At 50.7% G+C, this 19184-nt stretch overlaps 2 protein-coding genes across 3 annotated transcripts in view; one reads left to right on the top strand and one right to left on the bottom strand.

Moving 5' to 3' along the window:
• Positions 1-19184, top strand: part of CASK (peripheral plasma membrane protein CASK) — a 942297-nt gene that overhangs the window by 516438 nt on the left and 406675 nt on the right. The window lies entirely within an intron of this gene.
• Positions 15-2416, bottom strand: LOC138358872 (fibrous sheath CABYR-binding protein-like). Its single transcript, XM_069317223.1, has 3 exons — positions 2114-2416; positions 1723-1828; positions 15-1315 (listed from the first exon to the last, which is right to left on the bottom strand). Exons 1-3 carry the CDS (start codon positions 2414-2416, stop codon positions 15-17), a joined length of 1710 nt encoding a protein of 569 aa, XP_069173324.1.

Raw genomic sequence — 19184 nt, 5'->3', positions numbered from 1 at the left:
ACCTCAAGGTAACCTCAAGGTAAGGAAAGGATATGTTCCAGTGCCAAGGACACTTTTACTCGTACACATTCAACCACTATCAGCTCCCTCACTGCTGTGGGATCAACCACTATCAGCTCTGTCACTGCTGTGGGATCAACCACTGGCAGCTCTGTCACTGCTGTGGGATCAACCACTGGCAGCTCTGTCACTGCTGTGGGATCAACCACTGGCAGCTCTTTCACTGCTGTGGGATCAACCACTATCAGCTCTGTCACTGCTGTGGGATCAACCACTGGCAGCTCTGTCACTGCTGTGGGATCAACCACTGGCAGCTCTGTCACTGCTGTGGGATCAACCACTATCAGCTCTGTCACTGCTGTGGGATCAACCACTATCAGCTCTGTCACTGCTGTGGGATCAACCACTGGCAGCTCTGTCACTGCTGTGGGATCAACCACTATCAGCTCTGTCACTGCTGTGGGATCAACCACTATCAGCTCTGTCACTGCTGTGGGATCAACCACTGGCAGCTCTGTCACTGCTGTGGGATCAACCACTATCAGCTCTGTCACTGCTGTGGGATCAACCACTGGCAGCTCTGTCACTGCTGTGGGTTCAACCACTATCAGCTCTGTCACTGCTGTGGGATCAACCACTGGCAGCTCTGTCACTGCTGTGGGATCAACCACTATCAGCTCTGTCACTGCTGTGGGATCAACCACTGGCAGCTCTGTCACTGCTGTGGGATCAACCACTATCAGCTCTGTCACTGCTGTGGGGTCAACCACTGCCAGCTCTGTCACTGCTGTGGGATCAACCACTACCAGCTCTGTCACTGCTGTGGGATCAACCACTACCAGCTCCCTCACTGCTGTGGGATCACCCACTGCCAGCTCCCTCACTGCTGTGGGATCAACCACTGCCAGCTCCCTCACTGCTGTGGGATCAACCACTGCCAGCTCCCTCACTGCTGTGGGATCAACCACTGCCAGCTCCCTCACTGCTGTGGGATCAACCACTGCCAGCTCCCTCACTGCTGTGGGATCAACCACTGGCAGCTCTGTCACTGCTGTGGGATCACCCACTGCCAGCTCCCTCACTGCTGTGGGATCAACCACTACCAGCTCCCTCACTGCTGTGGGATCAACCACTACCAGCTCCCTCACTGCTGTGGGATCAACCACTGCCAGCTCCCTCACTGCTGTGGGATCAACCACTACCAGCTCCCTCACTGCTGTGGGATCAACCACTGGCAGCTCCCTCACTGCTGTGGGATCACCCACTGGCAGCTCCCTCACTGCTGTGGGATCAACCACTGCCAGCTCCCTCACTGCTGTGGGATCAACCACTGCCAGCTCTGTCACTGCTCTTGTAATCTCCCCAAAACATGTGAAGCTCGTGATTAAAAATATTAATTTGTTTAATGTGTTAATTGTGTGATATTGTTCCTGTGGTCGCTCCTGCTAACATTACTGTGACTAATTAAACATCAGTTTTACGCCCAACCACATGAACTGGACGGTAGAGCGACGGTCTGGCTTCATGCAGGTCGGCGTTCAATCCTCAAGCGTCCAATTGGTTGGGCCACCATTCGTCCCATCCCAAATCCTTATCCTGACCCCCTTCCCAGTGCTATATAGTCGTGGTGGCTTGATACTTTCTCTTGATAGTTCCTCTCCTTAGAACTTTTAGAACTTTAGAACCTTAGAACTTGGAACTTTTAGGCACTTTTTACTATACCTTGCACCTGATATGGGGGAAATAGTCCTGCTTGTCGACTGGTGAAGAGCGAGAGACCAGGAAAAGAGGAAAATCCAGGTGAATCCAATGGCAGGTCCAGTCCTAGCTAATTGGTCAATGAAAACCATGATTAATGGAAAGTTAATGGTTCCCTCATCGTTTTTAAGCAAGCCATTAGAGAGATAGGTGAGAGTTATTGCACGGTGAAGCTCCTCTACCTTGTGATAAAAAAGATAGTTGGCAATTTTTGCCTCAAAGATAACACTATCGGGGAGGAACGTGTCTGAGAAATGTTCATTTTAAGTACTGGTGAAAATTACTTGGCCTGACCTGACCTGACCTGACCTGGCCTGGCCTGACCTGACCTTTGAAGACATGAGACTAGACTCACAATGGCTTTAGGTTCAGGAATTGGAAAAGCAGTGTACTTGCTTTGGGTAAGGAGAGTTGAGGATGCTGCATGGAGGATCTGGAGGATGGAGGGAGAGTTGAGGATGCTGCATGGAGGATCTGGAGGATGGAGGGAGAGTTGAGGATGCTGCATGGAGGATCTGGAGGATGGAGGGAGAGTTGAGGATGCTGCATGGAGGATCTGGAGGATGGAGGGAGAGTTGAGGATGTTGCAGGGAAGATCTGGAGGATGGAAGACTATTATCCTCTTAGAGTTTGGTTGAACAGTTCTCGTGCAGATCATCGGTGTTCACCTGTGTTCAGAATGCACTTCTCTAACTGCCTCACCCACATACTGCAAATAAAATATAACCACCAATAGAACCAAATCACCTAACCCATCCTAGGCTTAATTATAGATACAATTATAATATTCAATGTTTACATTTACGAAAATGCCATTTTTCAATTCAGTACGTTTTAAGTGTTGAATTGGGGTCGGCGGCCGCTTGGACGAGCAAAGCCCAAGGATGTGTTACCTCATAATGGTGAAGTTATTACCACATAGCGACGCCTGTTACACCCATTATCATTATTATCTCCCATTACCGCGTTACATGTGACCTCGTAACTCACCTTCTGCGTCGCAGCCGCCACCACGCAAACACGGCGTGGTTGGTGAGGCCTTGTTGGAGTGGTGACTCTCCAGGAGTAGTAGTTAAGGTCTTGTTGGAGTGGTGACTCTCCAGGTGGTGTAGTTAAGGTCTTGTTGGAGTGGTGACTCTCCAGGTGGCGTAGTTAAGGTCTTGTTGGAGTGGTGACTCTCCAGGAGTAGTAGTTAAGGTCTTGTTGAAGTGGTGACTCTCCAGGTGGTGTAGTTAAGGTCTTGTTGGAGTGTTGACTCTCCAGGAGTAGTAGTTAAGGTCTTGTTGGAGTGGTGACTCTCCAGGTGGTGTAGTTAAGGTCTTGTTGGAGTGGTGACTCCAGGTGGCGTAGTTAAGTTTACCCCCACCAACAGCACCACCACCACCACCACCAACCACAGCACCACTACCCCCACCAACCACAGCACCACTACCCCCACCAACCACAGCACCACCACCCCCACCAACCACAGCACCACCACCCCCACCAACCACAGCACCACTACCCCCACCAACCACAGCACCACCACCCCCACCAACCACAGCACCACCACCCCCACCAACCACAGCACCACCACCCCCACCAACCACAGCACCACCACCCCCACCAACCACAGCACCACCACCACCACCAACCACAGCACCACCACCACCACCAACCACAGCACCACCACCACCACCAACCACAGCACCACCACCACCACCAACCACAACACCACCAACCCCAGCACCACCACTCCCCACCAACCACAACACTACCAACCACAGCACCACCACCCCCACCAACCACAGCACCCCCACCAACCACAGCACCACCACCACCACCAACCACAGCACCACCACCAACCACAACACTACCAACCACAGCACCACCACCCCCACCAACCACAGCACCACCACCCCCCACCAACCACAGCACCACCACCCCCACCAACCACAGCACCACCACCCCCACCAACCACAACACCACCAACCCCAGCACCACCACTCCCCACCAACCACAACACTACCAACCACAGCACCACCACCCCCACCAACCACAGCACCACCACCCCCACCAACCGCAGCACCACCACCAACCGCAGCACCACCACCATCACCATAGCACCACCACCACCATCAACCACAGCACCACCACCACCACCACCACCAACCACAGCACCACCACCATCATCAACCGCAGCACCACCACCACCACCAACCACAGCACCACCACCACCACCAACCACAGCACCACCACCACCACCAACCACAGCACCACCACCCCCACCAACCGCAGCACCACCACCACCACCAACCACAGCACCACCACCACCACCAACCACAGCACCACCACCACCAACCACAGCACCACCACCATCATCAACCGCAGCACCACCACCACCATCAACCGCAACACTACCAACCACAGCACCACCACCAACCACAGCACCACCACCACCACCAACCACAGCACCACCACCACCACCAACCACAGCACCACCACCACCACCAACCACAGCACCACCACCACCACCAACCACAGCACCACCACCACCATCAACCACAGCACCACCACCAACCACAACACTACCAACCACAGCACCACCACCACCACCAACCACAGCACCACCACCACCACCAACCACAGCACCACCACCACCACCAACCACAGCACCACCACCACCACCAACCACAGCACCACCACCACCACCAACCGCAGCACCACCACCACCACCAACCACAACACTACCAACCACAGCACCACCACCAACACCACTACCACCACCACCATCCTGGGAATAACCAACTCCTCTCATCAAAATCAATACTGCCCGCGTGTCCACAAGCACACACGCATACACGCATACTTACGCACACACGCACGCGCTAAATATGCACACACACACACACACACACACACACACACACACACACACACACACACACACACACACACACACACACACACACACACACACACACACACCACACAACGTGTGTGTGTGTGCAGGACTATAGCGTGCAGGACTCGTAATTCTGTGGCGCGGGTTCGATTCACGCACCAGGCAGAAACAAATGGGCAAAGTTTCTTTCACCCTGAATGCTCCTGTTACCTAGCAGTGTTATACAGTGTTCTCTGATTGTGCCTATGGCACCTCTGCTCTTCACTGGTTCTATTTTGAATTTTCTTCGATATCGTTCACTCCAATACGTTGTTATTTTACTGTGTAGATTAGGGACCTGGCCCTCCAGCATTTTCCACGAGTATATTATTTGATATTTCTCTCGTCTCCTTTCTAGTGAGTACATTTGGAGAGCTTTGAGACGATCCCAATAATTTAGGTGCTTTATCTCGTCTATGCGTGACGTATATGTTCTCTGTATTCCCTCTATTTCAGCAATTTCTCCTGCCCTGAAGGGGGAAGTGAGTACTAGGTGAGGACCAGGCGTCATAACAAAAGCCCTATACCAAAGGTTTTCAATGTAGGGCACGCGTACTCCCGGGAATAAGTTAGGTGTTTATAAAGGGATACGCCTAGCCCTAGCCTCGTGTTTGTTCAAGGTGTTAGTTATAACCCTAAGAAGGATAACTTTCAAGAATTACTTTCCGTCATGGTGGCGTCCCCACTACACTACGGGGGGGGGGGGGCAGGTACATGGGTGACTGCTGTTGTTGTTTAAGATTCGTTACCCGGAACAAAAAGTTCCAAGCAGCACGGGCTAGGGTGAGCCCGTGGTATGGGTGACTAATAATTCCCAAGTAAGGATAAGTTTTAGCCCAGTGGTGCAGCCTGTGTTTATATTAATTAATGGTTTTTACATTGTTGCTTTTTTGTAATAAGCATTTGTTGAGTGTAAAGAGCTTGGACATATCAACTGTTTAGTCTTGCGTTCCAGTTCTTAGACTTGTCAGTCTTCATCGTTGTGTTGTAGTTCGACCTGCCAGTCCCTACTCTTGTCTTCCAGTTCATGGAGAGTTTACTTTAAGGCTTACTTCCCAACATGTATTATTTCTTGTAAGACTTACCCATAGTTCCAGACGTAGGTGTCATGACCATTAAGTCTGATTGGCTCACCAAGCACAGAATGTTCCCTTATTCCACCTGTTGATTAGTGTTCCACATGGCTATTGTTGATAGCCTCTTGTAGTTTGTTACGTGATCTTCTTAGAGCATCTGAAGGCTTCTGTTGCAAAACTGTTAGAAGCCTATTAATTTTGATTGACCAGACCACACACTAGAAATTGAAGGGACGACGACGTTTCGACACAATCGACTTGAGAATGGTCCAGGACGGACCGAAACGTCGTCGTCCCTTCAATTTCTAGTGTGTGGTCTGGTCAACATACTTCAGCCACGTTATTGTGACTCATCGCCTGCCTATTAATTTTATTCATCACTTTTTAAGTCTTGTGTCTAATGGCTTACAACCTCCAAGAGGTTTAATCCAGAGAAGGTGTTGAGAGACAGCAGTGTCAGAGGGCGGTGGTTCTTGTAGGTAGGTACTCTCCCTGATGAGGGAAACACTCACCTGCTTCACCTGGCCGCCAGAGGGTGCACCACCCCGCCCTCCCACCCCTCCCTGGTTAAGCCTACACCACATAATACACCCACCAACCCGTTCTCGCACTTTCGTATAGTCAATATTGACTTATTAAATACGTGCATATGTGACATGCTAGTTTATTGTGAATATTTTAGTTTACCTTGAAAAGCTTCATAGAAAACACCGACCTTACCTAACCTTCTTAGTATGTTAAGATAAGCATCTTATGGCCACACACTTATGGCCTATACCTATTATAGGCATAGGTTAAGTAATAATTGTAATTACGAAGCAATAAGATGCTTATCTTAACATACTAAGAAGGTTAGGTAAGGTCGGTATTTTCTATGAAGCTTTTCAAGGTAAACTAAAATATTCACAATAAATTAGTATGTCACATATGCACTTATTTAGTAAGTCAATATTGACTGTAAGAAAGTGCGAGAACGGGTTGCCCCCACACACCTATCCCACATGGTGCTCCTCTCCAACATGAACCACCCATCGCTCATGGTTCACCTTTGCCACCTGGCTCCTTTGGCTCATGTCTTGAGTTCGCCTTTGACTTCAAATTAAACTCATCGTTCCATGTACGTCAGACCTGTGACTATGATGCAACTCAAATCAACAACTAATCGTGTCACTCCAGCATAAACCCCTTATGGCATTTAGGGGGAGCCGGTCGGCCGAGCGGACAGCACGCTGGATTTGTGATCCTGGGTTCGATCCCAGGCGCCGGCGAGAAACAATGGGCAGAGTTTCTTTCACCCTATGCCCCTGTTACCTAGCAGTAAAATAGGTACCTGGGTGTTAGTCAGCTGTCACGGGCTGCTTCCTGGGGGTGGAGGCCTGGTCGAGGACCGGGCCGCGGGGACACTAAAAGGCCCCGAAATCATCTCAAGATAACCTCAAGATAACCCCATTGACATCGATCTGGGTTCATAGAACTATCAAGGCCTGAGTATGATCCTAGAATTTATTGCAACAGGTGTCCTTGGAGGGTTATCTTGAGGTTATCTTGAGATGATTTCGGGGCTTTAGTGTCCCCGCGGCCCGGTCCTCGACCAGGCCTCCACCCCCAGGAAGCAGCCCGTGACAGCTGACTAACACCCAGGTACCTATTTACTGCTAGGTAACAGGGGCATTCAGGGTGAAAGAAACTTTGCCCATTTGTTTCTGCCTCGTGCGGGAATCGAACCCGTGCCACAGAATTACGAGTCCTGCGCGCTATCCACCAGGCTACGAGGCCCCTAAGGTGTCATAAGGGCAGAATATATAGTTTTCGTCGTGTATTTACACCAAAGGTGGAGAGTGTCGAGCGAGACAAGCGTCCAACAAATACAACAGTCTCTCCTGCATCACAGGTCCGCCTGGGAAAAAAGCCTTTTCCTTCTTAGAAAACGGGAAAGGCTTTGAGATTGCTCTTCTACCCGATGGAAAATTATGATTAAAATATCAACTTCGCGATAGCCGGGAGCAACGCTGCCTGAACCACGCAGCTGGGACCCACACAGAAGCTGGCCAGCGCTGCCTGAACCACGCAGCTGGGACCCACACAGAAGCTGGCCAGCGCTGCCTGAACCACGCAGCTGGGACCCACACAGAAGCTGGCCAGCTAAACCATCTGCCTCGGTATTTTATTATCTATTAATAAAATATTGATGTATAGTATTTTATTAAAGCATATGAGGCAAATTTTGTAAAGCATTTGCTGGTGTATGTTTCATGAGTTAAAATGATAGCAAGTGGTCTACTGTATGAGGTGTGGCCATGGTGTGGCCATGAGGGTGTGGCCATGAGGGTGTGGCCATGAAGGTGTGGCCATGAAGGTGTGGCCATGAGGGTGTGGCCATGAGGGTGTGGCCATGAGGGTGTGGCCACAAGGGTGTGGGAGGCCGTAGCATCTCTCCCATTACTCATATTTCCCAGTCCTAATTAAGCCATGTCGTCAGGATACTTTATTGCCTTAAACTGTGTAGAGTGGTTCACTGTGGCCCAGACTGTGTAGAGTGGTTCACTGTGGCCCAGACTGTGTAGAGTGTGGTTCACTGTGGCCCAGACTGTGTAGAGTGGTTCACTGTGGCCCAGACTGTGTAGTGTGGTTCACTGTGGCCCAGACTGTGTAGAGTGTGGTTCACTGTGGCCCAGACTGTGTAGAGTGGTTCACTGTGGCCCAGACTGTTGTGTAGAGTGGTTCACTGTGGCCCAGACTGTGTAGAGTGTGGTTCACTGTGGCCCAGACTGTGTAGAGTGGTTCACTGTGGCCCAGACTGTGTAGTGTGGTTCACTGTGGCCCAGACTGTGTAGAGTGTGGTTCACTGTGGCCCAGACTGTGTAGAGTGGTTCACTGTGGCCCAGACTGTTGTGTAGAGTGGTTCACTGTGGCCCAGACTGTGTAGAGTGTGGTTCACTGTGGCCCAGACTGTTGTGTAGAGTGGTTCACTGTGGCCCAGACTGTGTAGAGTGGTTCACCGTGGCCCAGACTGTGTAGAGTGGTTCACTGTGGCCCAGACTGTGTAGAGTGGTTCACTGTGGCCCAGACTGTTGTGTAGAGTGGTTCACTGTGGCCCAGACTGTGTAGAGTGGTTCACCGTGGCCCAGACTGTGTAGAGTGGTTCACCGTGGCCCAGACTGTGTAGAGTGGTTCACCGTGGCCCAGACTGTGTAGAGTGGTTCACCGTGGCCCAGACTGTGTAGAGTGGTTCACCGTGGCCCAGACTGTGTAGAGTGGTTCACTGTGGCCCAGACTGTTGTGTAGAGTGGTTCACTGTGGCCCAGACTGTGTAGAGTGTGGTTCACTGTGGCCCAGACTGTTGTGTAGAGTGGTTCACTGTGGCCCAGACTGTGTAGAGTGGTTCACCGTGGCCCAGACTGTGTAGAGTGGTTCACTGTGGCCCAGACTGTGTAGAGTGGTTCACTGTGGCCCAGACTGTTGTGTAGAGTGGTTCACTGTGGCCCAGACTGTGTAGAGTGGTTCACCGTGGCCCAGACTGTGTAGAGTGGTTCACCGTGGCCCAGACTGTGTAGAGTGGTTCACTGTGGCCCAGACTGTGTAGAGTGGTTCACCGTGGCCCAGACTGTGTAGAGTGGTTCACTGTGGCCCAGACTGTGTAGAGTGGTTCACTGTGGCCCAGACTGTGTAGAGTGGTTCACTGTGGCCCAGACTGTTGTGTAGAGTGGTTCACTGTGGCCCAGACTGTGTAGAGTGGTTCACCGTGGCCCAGACTGTGTAGAGTGGTTCACCGTGGCCCAGACTGTGTAGAGTGGTTCACCGTGGCCCAGACTGTGTAGAGTGGTTCACCGTGGCCCAGACTGTGTAGAGTGGTTCACTGTGGCCCAGACTGTGTAGAGTGGTTCACCGTGGCCCAGACTGTGTAGAGTGGTTCACTGTGGCCCAGACTGTGTAGAGTGGTTCACCGTGGCCCAGACTATTCTAAAATGATCGGTCATATACTTGCACGTTAACTATTTAAATTTTCCTTTAATCTGATAATTTCTTAAATTAAAATTTGTCATAATACTTCATCGTTGCCCTTGATTATAATAATTTATTCGACAATGGGAATATTTAAGTGAAACATTATATCTATGCGATATTTTCTTGGCAGTAATAATACTCTTTGTCTTGAGATGATTTCGGGGCTTTAGTGTCCCCGCGGCCCGGTCCTCGACCAGGCCTCCACCCCCAGGAAGCAGCCCGTGACTGCTGACTAACACCCAGGTACCTATTTTACTGCTAGGTAACAGGGGCATAGGGTTTGTGTCTAGTGCATCTGCAAGGCGAGCACAGTTGCATGATTACCTTTGCTAATTTATGCAACCCAAATACCGGGTAAAACACAAATTGCTTTTAATTACAAAGTTTGCAAAGATGGAAAGGTAAGTGAGCAACAACGTTGTGAAGGGGCAGGGCTCTGTGCTAATTGTTTCCTCGCAGGACAATTGCTAATTCCTGCAACTCGCTGGGACGTTTCCTGTTTTCCTGGGTCACTTTCGGACGATTTGTATTTCCTGGGGACACGCTGGGACCCTCGCCGCTTAGGCTCTATAGTGGAACATTCCGGGTCTCCCGCTTGTGCACACTACCACTCTTGATTGGTTTCGATTTCCGAGGCATAGAATTCCGAGGCCAATCAAAGACCAATAGCCCACACCACCAATCAAAAGGAGATACGGAGACCAATATCGGTTCTTCAGCCGATCGTTCGGGCCGGACTAAAGCGCTCACGTCTACAGTCTCCAGGTTGTTGGTGGGTTAGGTATGTTGTATCCGGCCACGGTAGCCGGACGGCCGGACCCCGACTGGCCGGCATATACAATAGTCCTCTTGTTTTCCGGCCGGCTACACCGCTTTGGCGGGAGCCTTGTCCTTCATAGAGAGCGAGGAGAGCTCCGATTGCTTCAAACCTAACGGAAAATTGGATTAAAGGTTTTCTTTTCAGTCGCAGGCTCTGTTGACGGTATTTTTCTGGGATTGATAGACTGGCGTTTATGCAAGCAATGCAAGGAACGAGGTTACCTTGAGGTGCTTCCGGGGCTTAGTGTCCCCGCGGCCCGGTCGTCGACCAGGCCTCCTGGTTGCTGGACTGATCAACCAGGCTGTTAGACGCGGCTGCTCGCAGCCTGACGTATGAGTCACAGCCTCAAGGAGGTTATGGTGTCTCCATGACTCTTGAGTAATGTTCAGGACGGCCTGCAACATTCTCATTTGTTGTGATATCTCTGGTGTGGGTGATTATAGACATGTATACCGGTATTATATGTATAATGGGAGCCGGTCGGCCGAGCGGACAGGTCGCTGGACTTGTGATCCTGTGGTCCCGGGTTCGATCTTGGGCGCCGGCGAGAAACAATGGGCAGAGTTTCTTTCACCCTATGCCCCTGTTACCTAGCAGTAAAATAGGTACCTGGGTGTTAGTCAGCCGTCACGGGCTGCTTCCTGGGGGTGGAGGCCTGGTCGAGGACCGGGCCGCGGGGACACTAAAGCCCCGAAATCATCTCAAGATAACCTCAAGATATACCTGCAGTGGCTTCTATCAGTTCGACTCCCAAGCCCAGCCTGAGGCCTGAGACGTGATAACTTGGTTCGACAGGCTGTTGTTGGAGAGGCCTGCAGGTATACCTCCACTACAGCCCGGTTGGTCCGGCACGTCTTGGAGTAAATAATAATAATCAAATTAATTATTAAAGTTCGTGTATGTTGGTTGTTGCTTCTCCTCGATGTTCAGGTGTACGAACCTCAGTGTTCAAGTGTGTCCGAACCTCAGTGTTCAAGTGTGTCCGAACCTCAGTGTTCAGGTGTACGAACCTCAGTGTTCAAGTGTGTCCGAACCTCAGTGTTCAGGTGTACGAACCTCAGTGTTCAAGTGTGTCCGAACCTCAGTGTTCAGGTGTGTCTGAACCTCAGTGTTCAGGTGTGTCCGAACCTCAGTGTTCAGGTGTGTACGAACCTCAGTGTTCAGGTGTGTACGAACCTCAGTGTTCAAGTGTGTCCGAACCTCAGTGTTCAAGTGTGTCCGAACCTCAGTATTCAGGTGTACGAACCTCAGTGTTCAAGTGTGTCCGAACCCCAGTGTTCAGGTGTGTCCGAACCTCAGTGTTCAGGTGTGTCCGAACCTCAGTGTTCAGGTGTGTCCGAACCTCAGTGTTCAGGTGTGTCCGAACCTCAGTGTTCAGGTGTGTCCGAACCTCAGTGTTCAGGTGTGTACGAACCTCAGTCTTCAGGTGTGTACGAACCTCAGTGTTCAGGTGTGTCCGAACCTCAGCGTTCAGGTGTGTACGAACCTCAGTGTTCAGGTGTGTACGAACCTCAGTCTTCAGGTGTGTCCGAACCTCAGTGTTCAGGTGTGTACGAACCTGAGTGTTGAGTGTGAGAGTGTGGGAGTAATGGTGGTAGAGGAACAGGTGTGGACGGAGATAAAGTTGGTGTGTGGGAGAGAGATGAGGAACGGGAGGAGTGTTGGAGAAGGGAGAGATGAGAGACAGGCGAGGGGGGAGTGAGATAAAGATGAGAGACAGAGACGCAGGCTGAGGTAGACGAGACTGGGGGAGGATATCACTCTAGCACCTTTAAGACAGTTCCCGTCTCTCCACCACCACCACCACCCACACCACCCTGGTGGCTACACCCTCACCGCCCACCCTCCACCACCAATCACACCACCCTGGTGGCTACACCCTCACCGCCCACCCTCCACCACCACCCACACCACCCTGGTGGCTACACCCTCACCGCCCACCCTCAATACTGGCCTCCACCACCACCCACACCACCCTGGTGGCTACACCCTCACCGCCCGCCCTCACTACTGGCCTCCACCACCACCCACACCACCCTGGTGGCTACACCCTCACCGCCCGCCCTCACTACCCGGCCTCCACCACCATCCACACCACCCTGGTGGCTACACCCTCACCGCCCGCCCTCACTACTGGCCTCCACCACCACCCACACCACCCTGGTGGCTACACCCTCACCGCCCGCCCTCACTACCCGGCCTCCACCACCACCCACACCACCCTGGTGGCTACACCCTCACCGCCCGCCCTCACTACTGGCCTCCACCACCACCCACACCACCCTGGTGGCTACACCCTCACCGCCCACCCTCACTACCCGGCCTCCACCACCACCCACACCACCCTGGTGGCTACACCCTCACCGCCCACCCTCACTACTGGCCTCCACCACCACCCACACCACCCTGGTGGCTACCACAAGCAGTCTTAAACTGATACAAGCAGTCTTAAGCTGATACAAGCAGTCTTAAGCTGATACAAGCAGTCTTAAGCTGATACAAGCTGTCCTAAGCTGATACAAGCAGTCTTAAGCTGATACAAGCAGTCTTAAGCTGATACAAGCAGTCTTAAGCTGATACAAGCAGTCTTAAGCTGATACAAGCAGTCTTAAGCTGATACAAGCAGTCCTAAGCTGATACAAGCAGTCTTAAGCTGATACAAGCAGTCTTAAGCTGATACAAGCAGTCCTAAGCTGATACAAGCAGTCCTAAGCTGATACAAGCAGTCCTAAGCTGATACAAGCAGTCCTAAGCTGATACAAGCAGTCCTAAGCTGATACAAGCAGTCCTAAGCTGATACAAGCAGTCCTAAGCTGATACAAGCAGTCCTAAGCTGATACAAGCAGTCCTAAGCTGATACAAGCAGTCCTAAGCTGATACAAGCAGTCTTAAGCTGATACAAGCAGTCCTAAGCTGATACAAGCAGTCCTAAGCTGATACAAGCAGTCCTAAGCTGATACAAGCAGTCTTAAGCTGATACAAGCAGTCCTAAGCTGATACAAGCAGTCCTAAGCTGATACAAGCAGTCCTAAGCTGATACAAGCAGTCCTAAGCTGATACAAGCAGTCTTAAGCTGATACAAGCAGTCCTAAGCTGATACAAGCAGTCCTAAGCTGATACAAGCAGTCCTAAGCTGATACAAGCAGTCTTAAGCTGATACAAGCAGTCCTAAGCTGATACAAGCAGTCCTAAGCTGATACAAGCAGTCCTAAGCTGATACAAGCAGTCTTAAGCTGATACAAGCAGTCCTAAGCTGATACAAGCAGTCTTAAGCTGATACAAGCAGTCCTAAGCTGATACAAGCAGTCTTAAGCTGATACAAGCAGTCCTAAGCTGATACAAGCAGTCTTAAGCTGATACAAGCAGTCCTAAGCTGATACAAGCAGTCCTAAGCTGATACAGGCTCGCAAAGTAAAAATTGGCTCTCACTATTTGCATGGAAAATGGTTCTCTTGAGGAAGTGACTAAAGGGTTGACTATTTTGAGTCAAATGACTTTGAAAAAAAATCATTTTGGATATATATGAATTTGAATATTTTATGTCCCCTGACTGAGGACATAAAAAACTCATGTGAGTATTCGACTCGAATACTCATGTGAGTATTCGAGTTGTCATGTGAGTATTCGACTCGAATACTCATGTGAGTATTCGAGTTGTCATGTGAGTATTCGAATACTCATGTGAGTATTCGAGTCAAGTTAGTATGATGACATAAGCTAAAGTGAACCTTATGAGATATTAGAGTGAGCTCAGTATGCCTCAAACTCCAAAGTGATAACAAACTGGAATTAAGAAAAACTAAGTTTAGGTGAGCAGTTGGAGTCAGAGTTAATAGTCGGCCAGACTGACTGTCTTCCAGGAACCCGGTCCCTAATGTGGGGGTGTGGCTCTGGAAGGTCGCGGCAGTGTTCCAGAGTGGGGGCTTGGGTCATGGAAGGTTCCAGAGTGGGGGCTTGGGTCGAGGAAGGTTCCAGAGTGGGGGGCTTGGGTCGAGGAAGGTTCCAGAGTGGGGGACTTGGGTCGTGGAAGGTTCCAGAGTGGAGGCTTGAGTTGAGGAAGGTTCCAGAGTGGGGGCTTGGGTCGTGGAAGGTTCCAGAGTGGGGGCTTGGGTCATGGAAGGTTCCAGAGTGGGGGGCTTGGGTCGAGGAAGGTTCCGGAGTGGAGGCTCGGGTCGTGGAAGGTTCCAGAGTGGAGGCTCGGGTCGTGGAAGGTTCCAGAGTGCTGGCTTGGGTCGTGGAAAGTTCCAGAGTGGGGGCTTGGGTCAAGGAAGGTTCCAGAGTGGGGGCTTGGGTCATGGAAGGTTCCAGAGTGGGGGGCTTGGGTCGAGGAAGGTTCCAGAGTGGGGGACTTGGGTCGTGGAAGGTTCCAGAGTGGAGGCTTGAGTTGAGGAAGGTTCCAGAGTGGGGGCTTGGGTCGTGGAAGGTTCCAGAGTGGGGGCTTGGGTCAAAGAAGGTTCCAGAGTGGGAGCTTAGGTCGTAGTAGGTTCCAGAGTGGGAGCTTGGGTCAAGGAAGGTTCCGGAGTGGGGGGCTCGGGTCGTGGAAGGTTCCAGAGTGGGGGGCTTGGGTCAAGGAAGGTTCCAGAGTGGGGGCTTGGGTCAAAGAAGGTTCCAGAGTGGGAGCTTAGGTCGTGGTAGGTTCCAGAGTGGGAGCTTGGGTCAAGGAAGGTTCCGGAGTGGGGGGCTCGGGTCGTGGAAGGTTCCAGAGTGGGGGGCTTGGGTCAAGGAAGGTTCCTGAGTGGGGGGCTAGGGTCGAGGAAGGTTCCAGAGTGGGGGGCTAGGGTCGAGGAAGGTTCCAGAGTGGGGGGCTAGGGTCGAGGAAGGTTCCAGAGTGGGGGGCTAGGGTCGAGGAAGGTTCCAGAGTGGGGGGCTAGGGTCGAGGAAGGTTCCAGAGTGGGGGGCTAGGGTCGAGGAAGGTTCCAGAGTGGGGGGCTAGGGTCGAGGAAGGTTCCAGAGTGGGGGCTTGGGTCATGGAAGGTTCCGGAGTGGGGGCTTGTGTCAAGGATGGTTCCAGAGTGGGGGCTTGGGTCAAGGAAGGTTCCAGAGTGGGGGGCTTGGGTCGTGGAAGGTTCCAGAGTGGGGACTTGGGTCGTGGAAGGTTCCAGAGTAGGGGGCTTGGGTCGTGGAAGGTTCCAGAGTGGGGGCTTGTGTCAAGGATGGTTCCAGAGTGGGGGCTTGGGTCAAGGAAGGTTCCAGAGTGGGGGGCTTGGGTCGTGGAAGGTTCCAGAGTGGGGGCTTGGGTCATGGAAGGTTCCGGAGTGGGGGCTTGTGTCAAGGATGGTTCCAGAGTGGGGGCTTGGGTCGAGGAAGATTCCAGAGTGGGGGGGGGCTTGGGTCGTGGAAGGTTCCAGAGTGGGGGGCTCGGGTCGTGGAAGGTTCCAGAGTGGGGGGCTTGGGTCGAGGAAGATTCCAGAGTGGGGGCTTGGGTCAAGGAAGGTTCCAGAGTGGGGGCTTGTGTCAAGGATGGTTCCAGAGTGGGGGCTTGGGTCGTGGAAGGTTCCAGAGTGGGGGGCTTGGGTCGAGGAAGATTCCAGAGTGGGGGCTTGGGTCATGGAAGGTTCCAGAGTGGGGACTTGGGTCATGGAAGGTTCCAGAGTGGGGGCTTGGGTCGAGGAAGGTTCCAAAGTAGAGGGCTTGGGTCGAGGAAGGTTCCAGAGTGGGGGCTTGGGTCATGGAAGGATCCAGAGTGGGGGCTTGGGTCGAGGAAGATTCCAGAGTGGGGGGGCTTGGGTCGTGGAAGGTTCCAGAGTGGGGACTTGGGTCGAGGAAGGTTCCAGAGTAGAGGGCTTGGGTCGAGGAAGGTTCCAGAGTGGGGGCTTGGGTCATGGAAGGATCCAGAGTGGGGGCTTGGGTCGAGGAAGATTCCAGAGTGGGGGGGGCTTGGGTCGTGGAAGGTTAGGTTAGGTTAGGTTAGGTTAGGTTAGGTTAGATTAGGTTAGGCTAGTTCAGGTTAGGTTAGATTAGGTTAGGCTAGTTCAGGTTAGGTTAGATTAGGTTAGGCTAGTTCAGGTTAGGTTAGATTAGGTTAGGCTAGTTTAGGTTAGGTTAGATTAGGTTAGGCCAGTTCAGGTTAGGTTAGATTAGGTTAGGCTAGTTCAGGTTAGGTTAGATTAGGTTAGACTAGTTCAGGTTAGGTTAGATTAGGTTAAGTTAGTTCAGGTTAGGTTAGATTAGGTTAGTTCAGGTTAGGTTAGATTAGGTTAGGCCAGTTCAGGTTAGGTTAGGTTTGGCTAGTTCAGGTTAGGTTAGATTAGGTTAGGCTAGTTCAGGTTAGGTTAGATTAGGTTAGGCTAGTTTAGGTTAGGTTAGATTAGGTTAGGCCAGTTCAGGTTAGGTTAGATTAGGTTAGGCTAGTTCAGGTTAGGTTAGATTAGGTTAGGCTAGTTCAGGTTAGGTTAGATTAGGTTAGGCTAGTTTAGGTTAGGTTAGATTAGGTTAGGCCAGTTCAGGTTAGGTTAGATTAGGTTAGGCTAGTTCAGGTTAGGTTAGATTAGGTTAGGCTAGTTCAGGTTAGGTTAGATTAGGTTAGGCTAGTTCAGGTTAGGTTAGATTAGGTTAGGCTAGTTCAGGTTAGGTTAGATTAGGTTAGGCTAGTTCAGGTTAGGTTAGATTAGGTTAGGCTAGTTCAGGTTAGGTTAGATTAGGTTAGGATGCTAAGTTAGTTTTGATTAAAATTTTGCTTACGAGGAAACCCTAGCTGCTTGGTGCACTAATAATAATATTGTACGGTATGTCTTAGAATGTAATGTATAGATGTCCACAATGTACAATACATCCTAGCATATACTGTATACATATCCATAATGTAGAGTATACCCATGTATATACATTATTTGTATATAAATAGCAATTTACAATATATTCGTACAAGAGAGGGAAGCAGACACCTGTATTGTTAAGAATATATCTACTTAACATTTACATTGTGAAGTATACTTACCGTAAGCTACCGTAAGCTTACCAGACCACACACTAGAAATTGAAGGGACGACGACGTTTCGGTCCGTCCTGGACCATTCTCAAGTCGATTGTGATGAGGACAGATTGATTGATTGATGAAGATTAAGCCACCCAAGAGGTGGCACGGGCATGAATAGCCCGTAAGTGGTGGCCCTTTCGAGCCATTACCAGTATCAAAAGATGATACTGGAGATCTGTGGAGGCGCAACTGCACCCTGCGTGACGGGAGATGTCTCCCGGACCAAGTGGTGACCAAATGGTCATGAGGACAGATGAAGATTAAGCTACCCAAAAGGTGGCACGGGCATGAATAGCCCGTAACGTGAGGACAGGTAGGGACAGGCATTAAATAGGCAAGAGAGAGCTGAGGAGGAAAGTCAGGTGTAGGGGATAGTAGTAATGAGAACAGTAATGAGAATGGTCCAGGACGGACCGAAACGTCGTCGTCCCTTCAATTTCTAGTGTGTGGTCTGGTCAACATACTTCAGCCACGTTATTGTGACTCATCGCCTGATAAGCTGCTTCATCTACCGTAAGCTGCTTCATCTACCGTAAGCTGCTTCATCTACCGTAAGCTGCTTCATCTACCGTAAGCTGCTTCATCTACCGTAAGCTGCTTCATCTACCGTAAGCTGCTTCAGACACCTCACTCAGTCGCCTAATGTAGAACAATTTGTTTACAATATATTTTCCATCGGAAATAATTTTTTTCTGAGATAATAGATGAAGTCTCCGTTCGTGAAGTTTGCAGTCTCCGTGGTGTAGTGGTAAGTCACTCGCCTGGCGTTCCGCGAGCGCTATGTCATGGGTTCGTATCCTGGCCGGGGAGGATTTACTGGGCGCAATTCCTTAACTGTAGCCTCTGTTTAACTCAACAGTAAAATGTGTACTTGGTTGTAACAACGATTCTTCGCGGCGGGGATCGTATTCCAGGGACTTGCCCGAAACGCTACGCGTACTAGTGGCTGTACAAGAATGTAACAACTCTTGTATATATCTCAAAAAAAAAAAAAAAAAAAGTGGGATATATTCCCCACCATCCTCAGCTTGACAGAATATTGCCATTAGTTAGACATGCTTCCCATCTCAGTACTCCAATGGTGGGTCTTGGAACCCTGAAATTTCCGAGGGAAAACTTGAGTGAGTGTGAATTGGAGTGAGAGTGTGTGAGTGTGTGCGAGGTAGAGTCAGGACACAACTTACCACTCTGCCTCGTCCCTCTCAGTCCCTCAGGGGGCCCTCAGGGGGCCCTCAGGGGGCCCTCAGGGTCTGAGAGGTCTTCTCCTCAGCTTGTATATCATATACATTTATGACACATGTATTTGTAACGTCGTGTGTATGTAATAACATTTTCCCAGTGGGGATCACATATAATTTTCACTGACTTATTTTGTCCCGTTATAAATTATCCTGCTTTCTTAAGGTACGTCTAGAGCACTTTCGTATATCAAAGTGATACTGATACTTAGAAAGTGATACTGATACTTTTGTATATCAAAATGATACTGATACTTTGTATATCAAAATGATACTGATACTTTTGTATGTCAAAATGATACTGATACTTTTGTATATCAAAATGATACAATCGCGATACTGGGGTCAGGAATATCGCGATTGTAATTATACTTGATCAACGTAACTG

The sequence above is a fragment of the Procambarus clarkii genome, chromosome 87, assembly GCF_040958095.1.
Source record: "Procambarus clarkii isolate CNS0578487 chromosome 87, FALCON_Pclarkii_2.0, whole genome shotgun sequence".
Classification (NCBI taxonomy): Eukaryota; Metazoa; Arthropoda; class Malacostraca; order Decapoda; family Cambaridae; genus Procambarus; species Procambarus clarkii.
This window is presented reverse-complemented; position numbering and strand designations above follow the sequence as displayed.

Coding starts and splice junctions, on each gene's coding strand:
- LOC138358872 (XM_069317223.1), bottom strand. CDS start 2,416: ATGATCTGCACGAGAACTGTTCAACCAAACTCTAAGAGGATAATAGTC. Junction 1,829..2,113: donor TTCCTGAACCTAAAGCCATT/GTGAGTCTAGTC, acceptor TTGACCAATTAG/CTAGGACTGGACCTGCCATT. Junction 1,316..1,722: donor TCCCCCATATCAGGTGCAAG/GTATAGTAAAAA, acceptor TTGATCCCACAG/CAGTGAGGGAGCTGGCAGTG.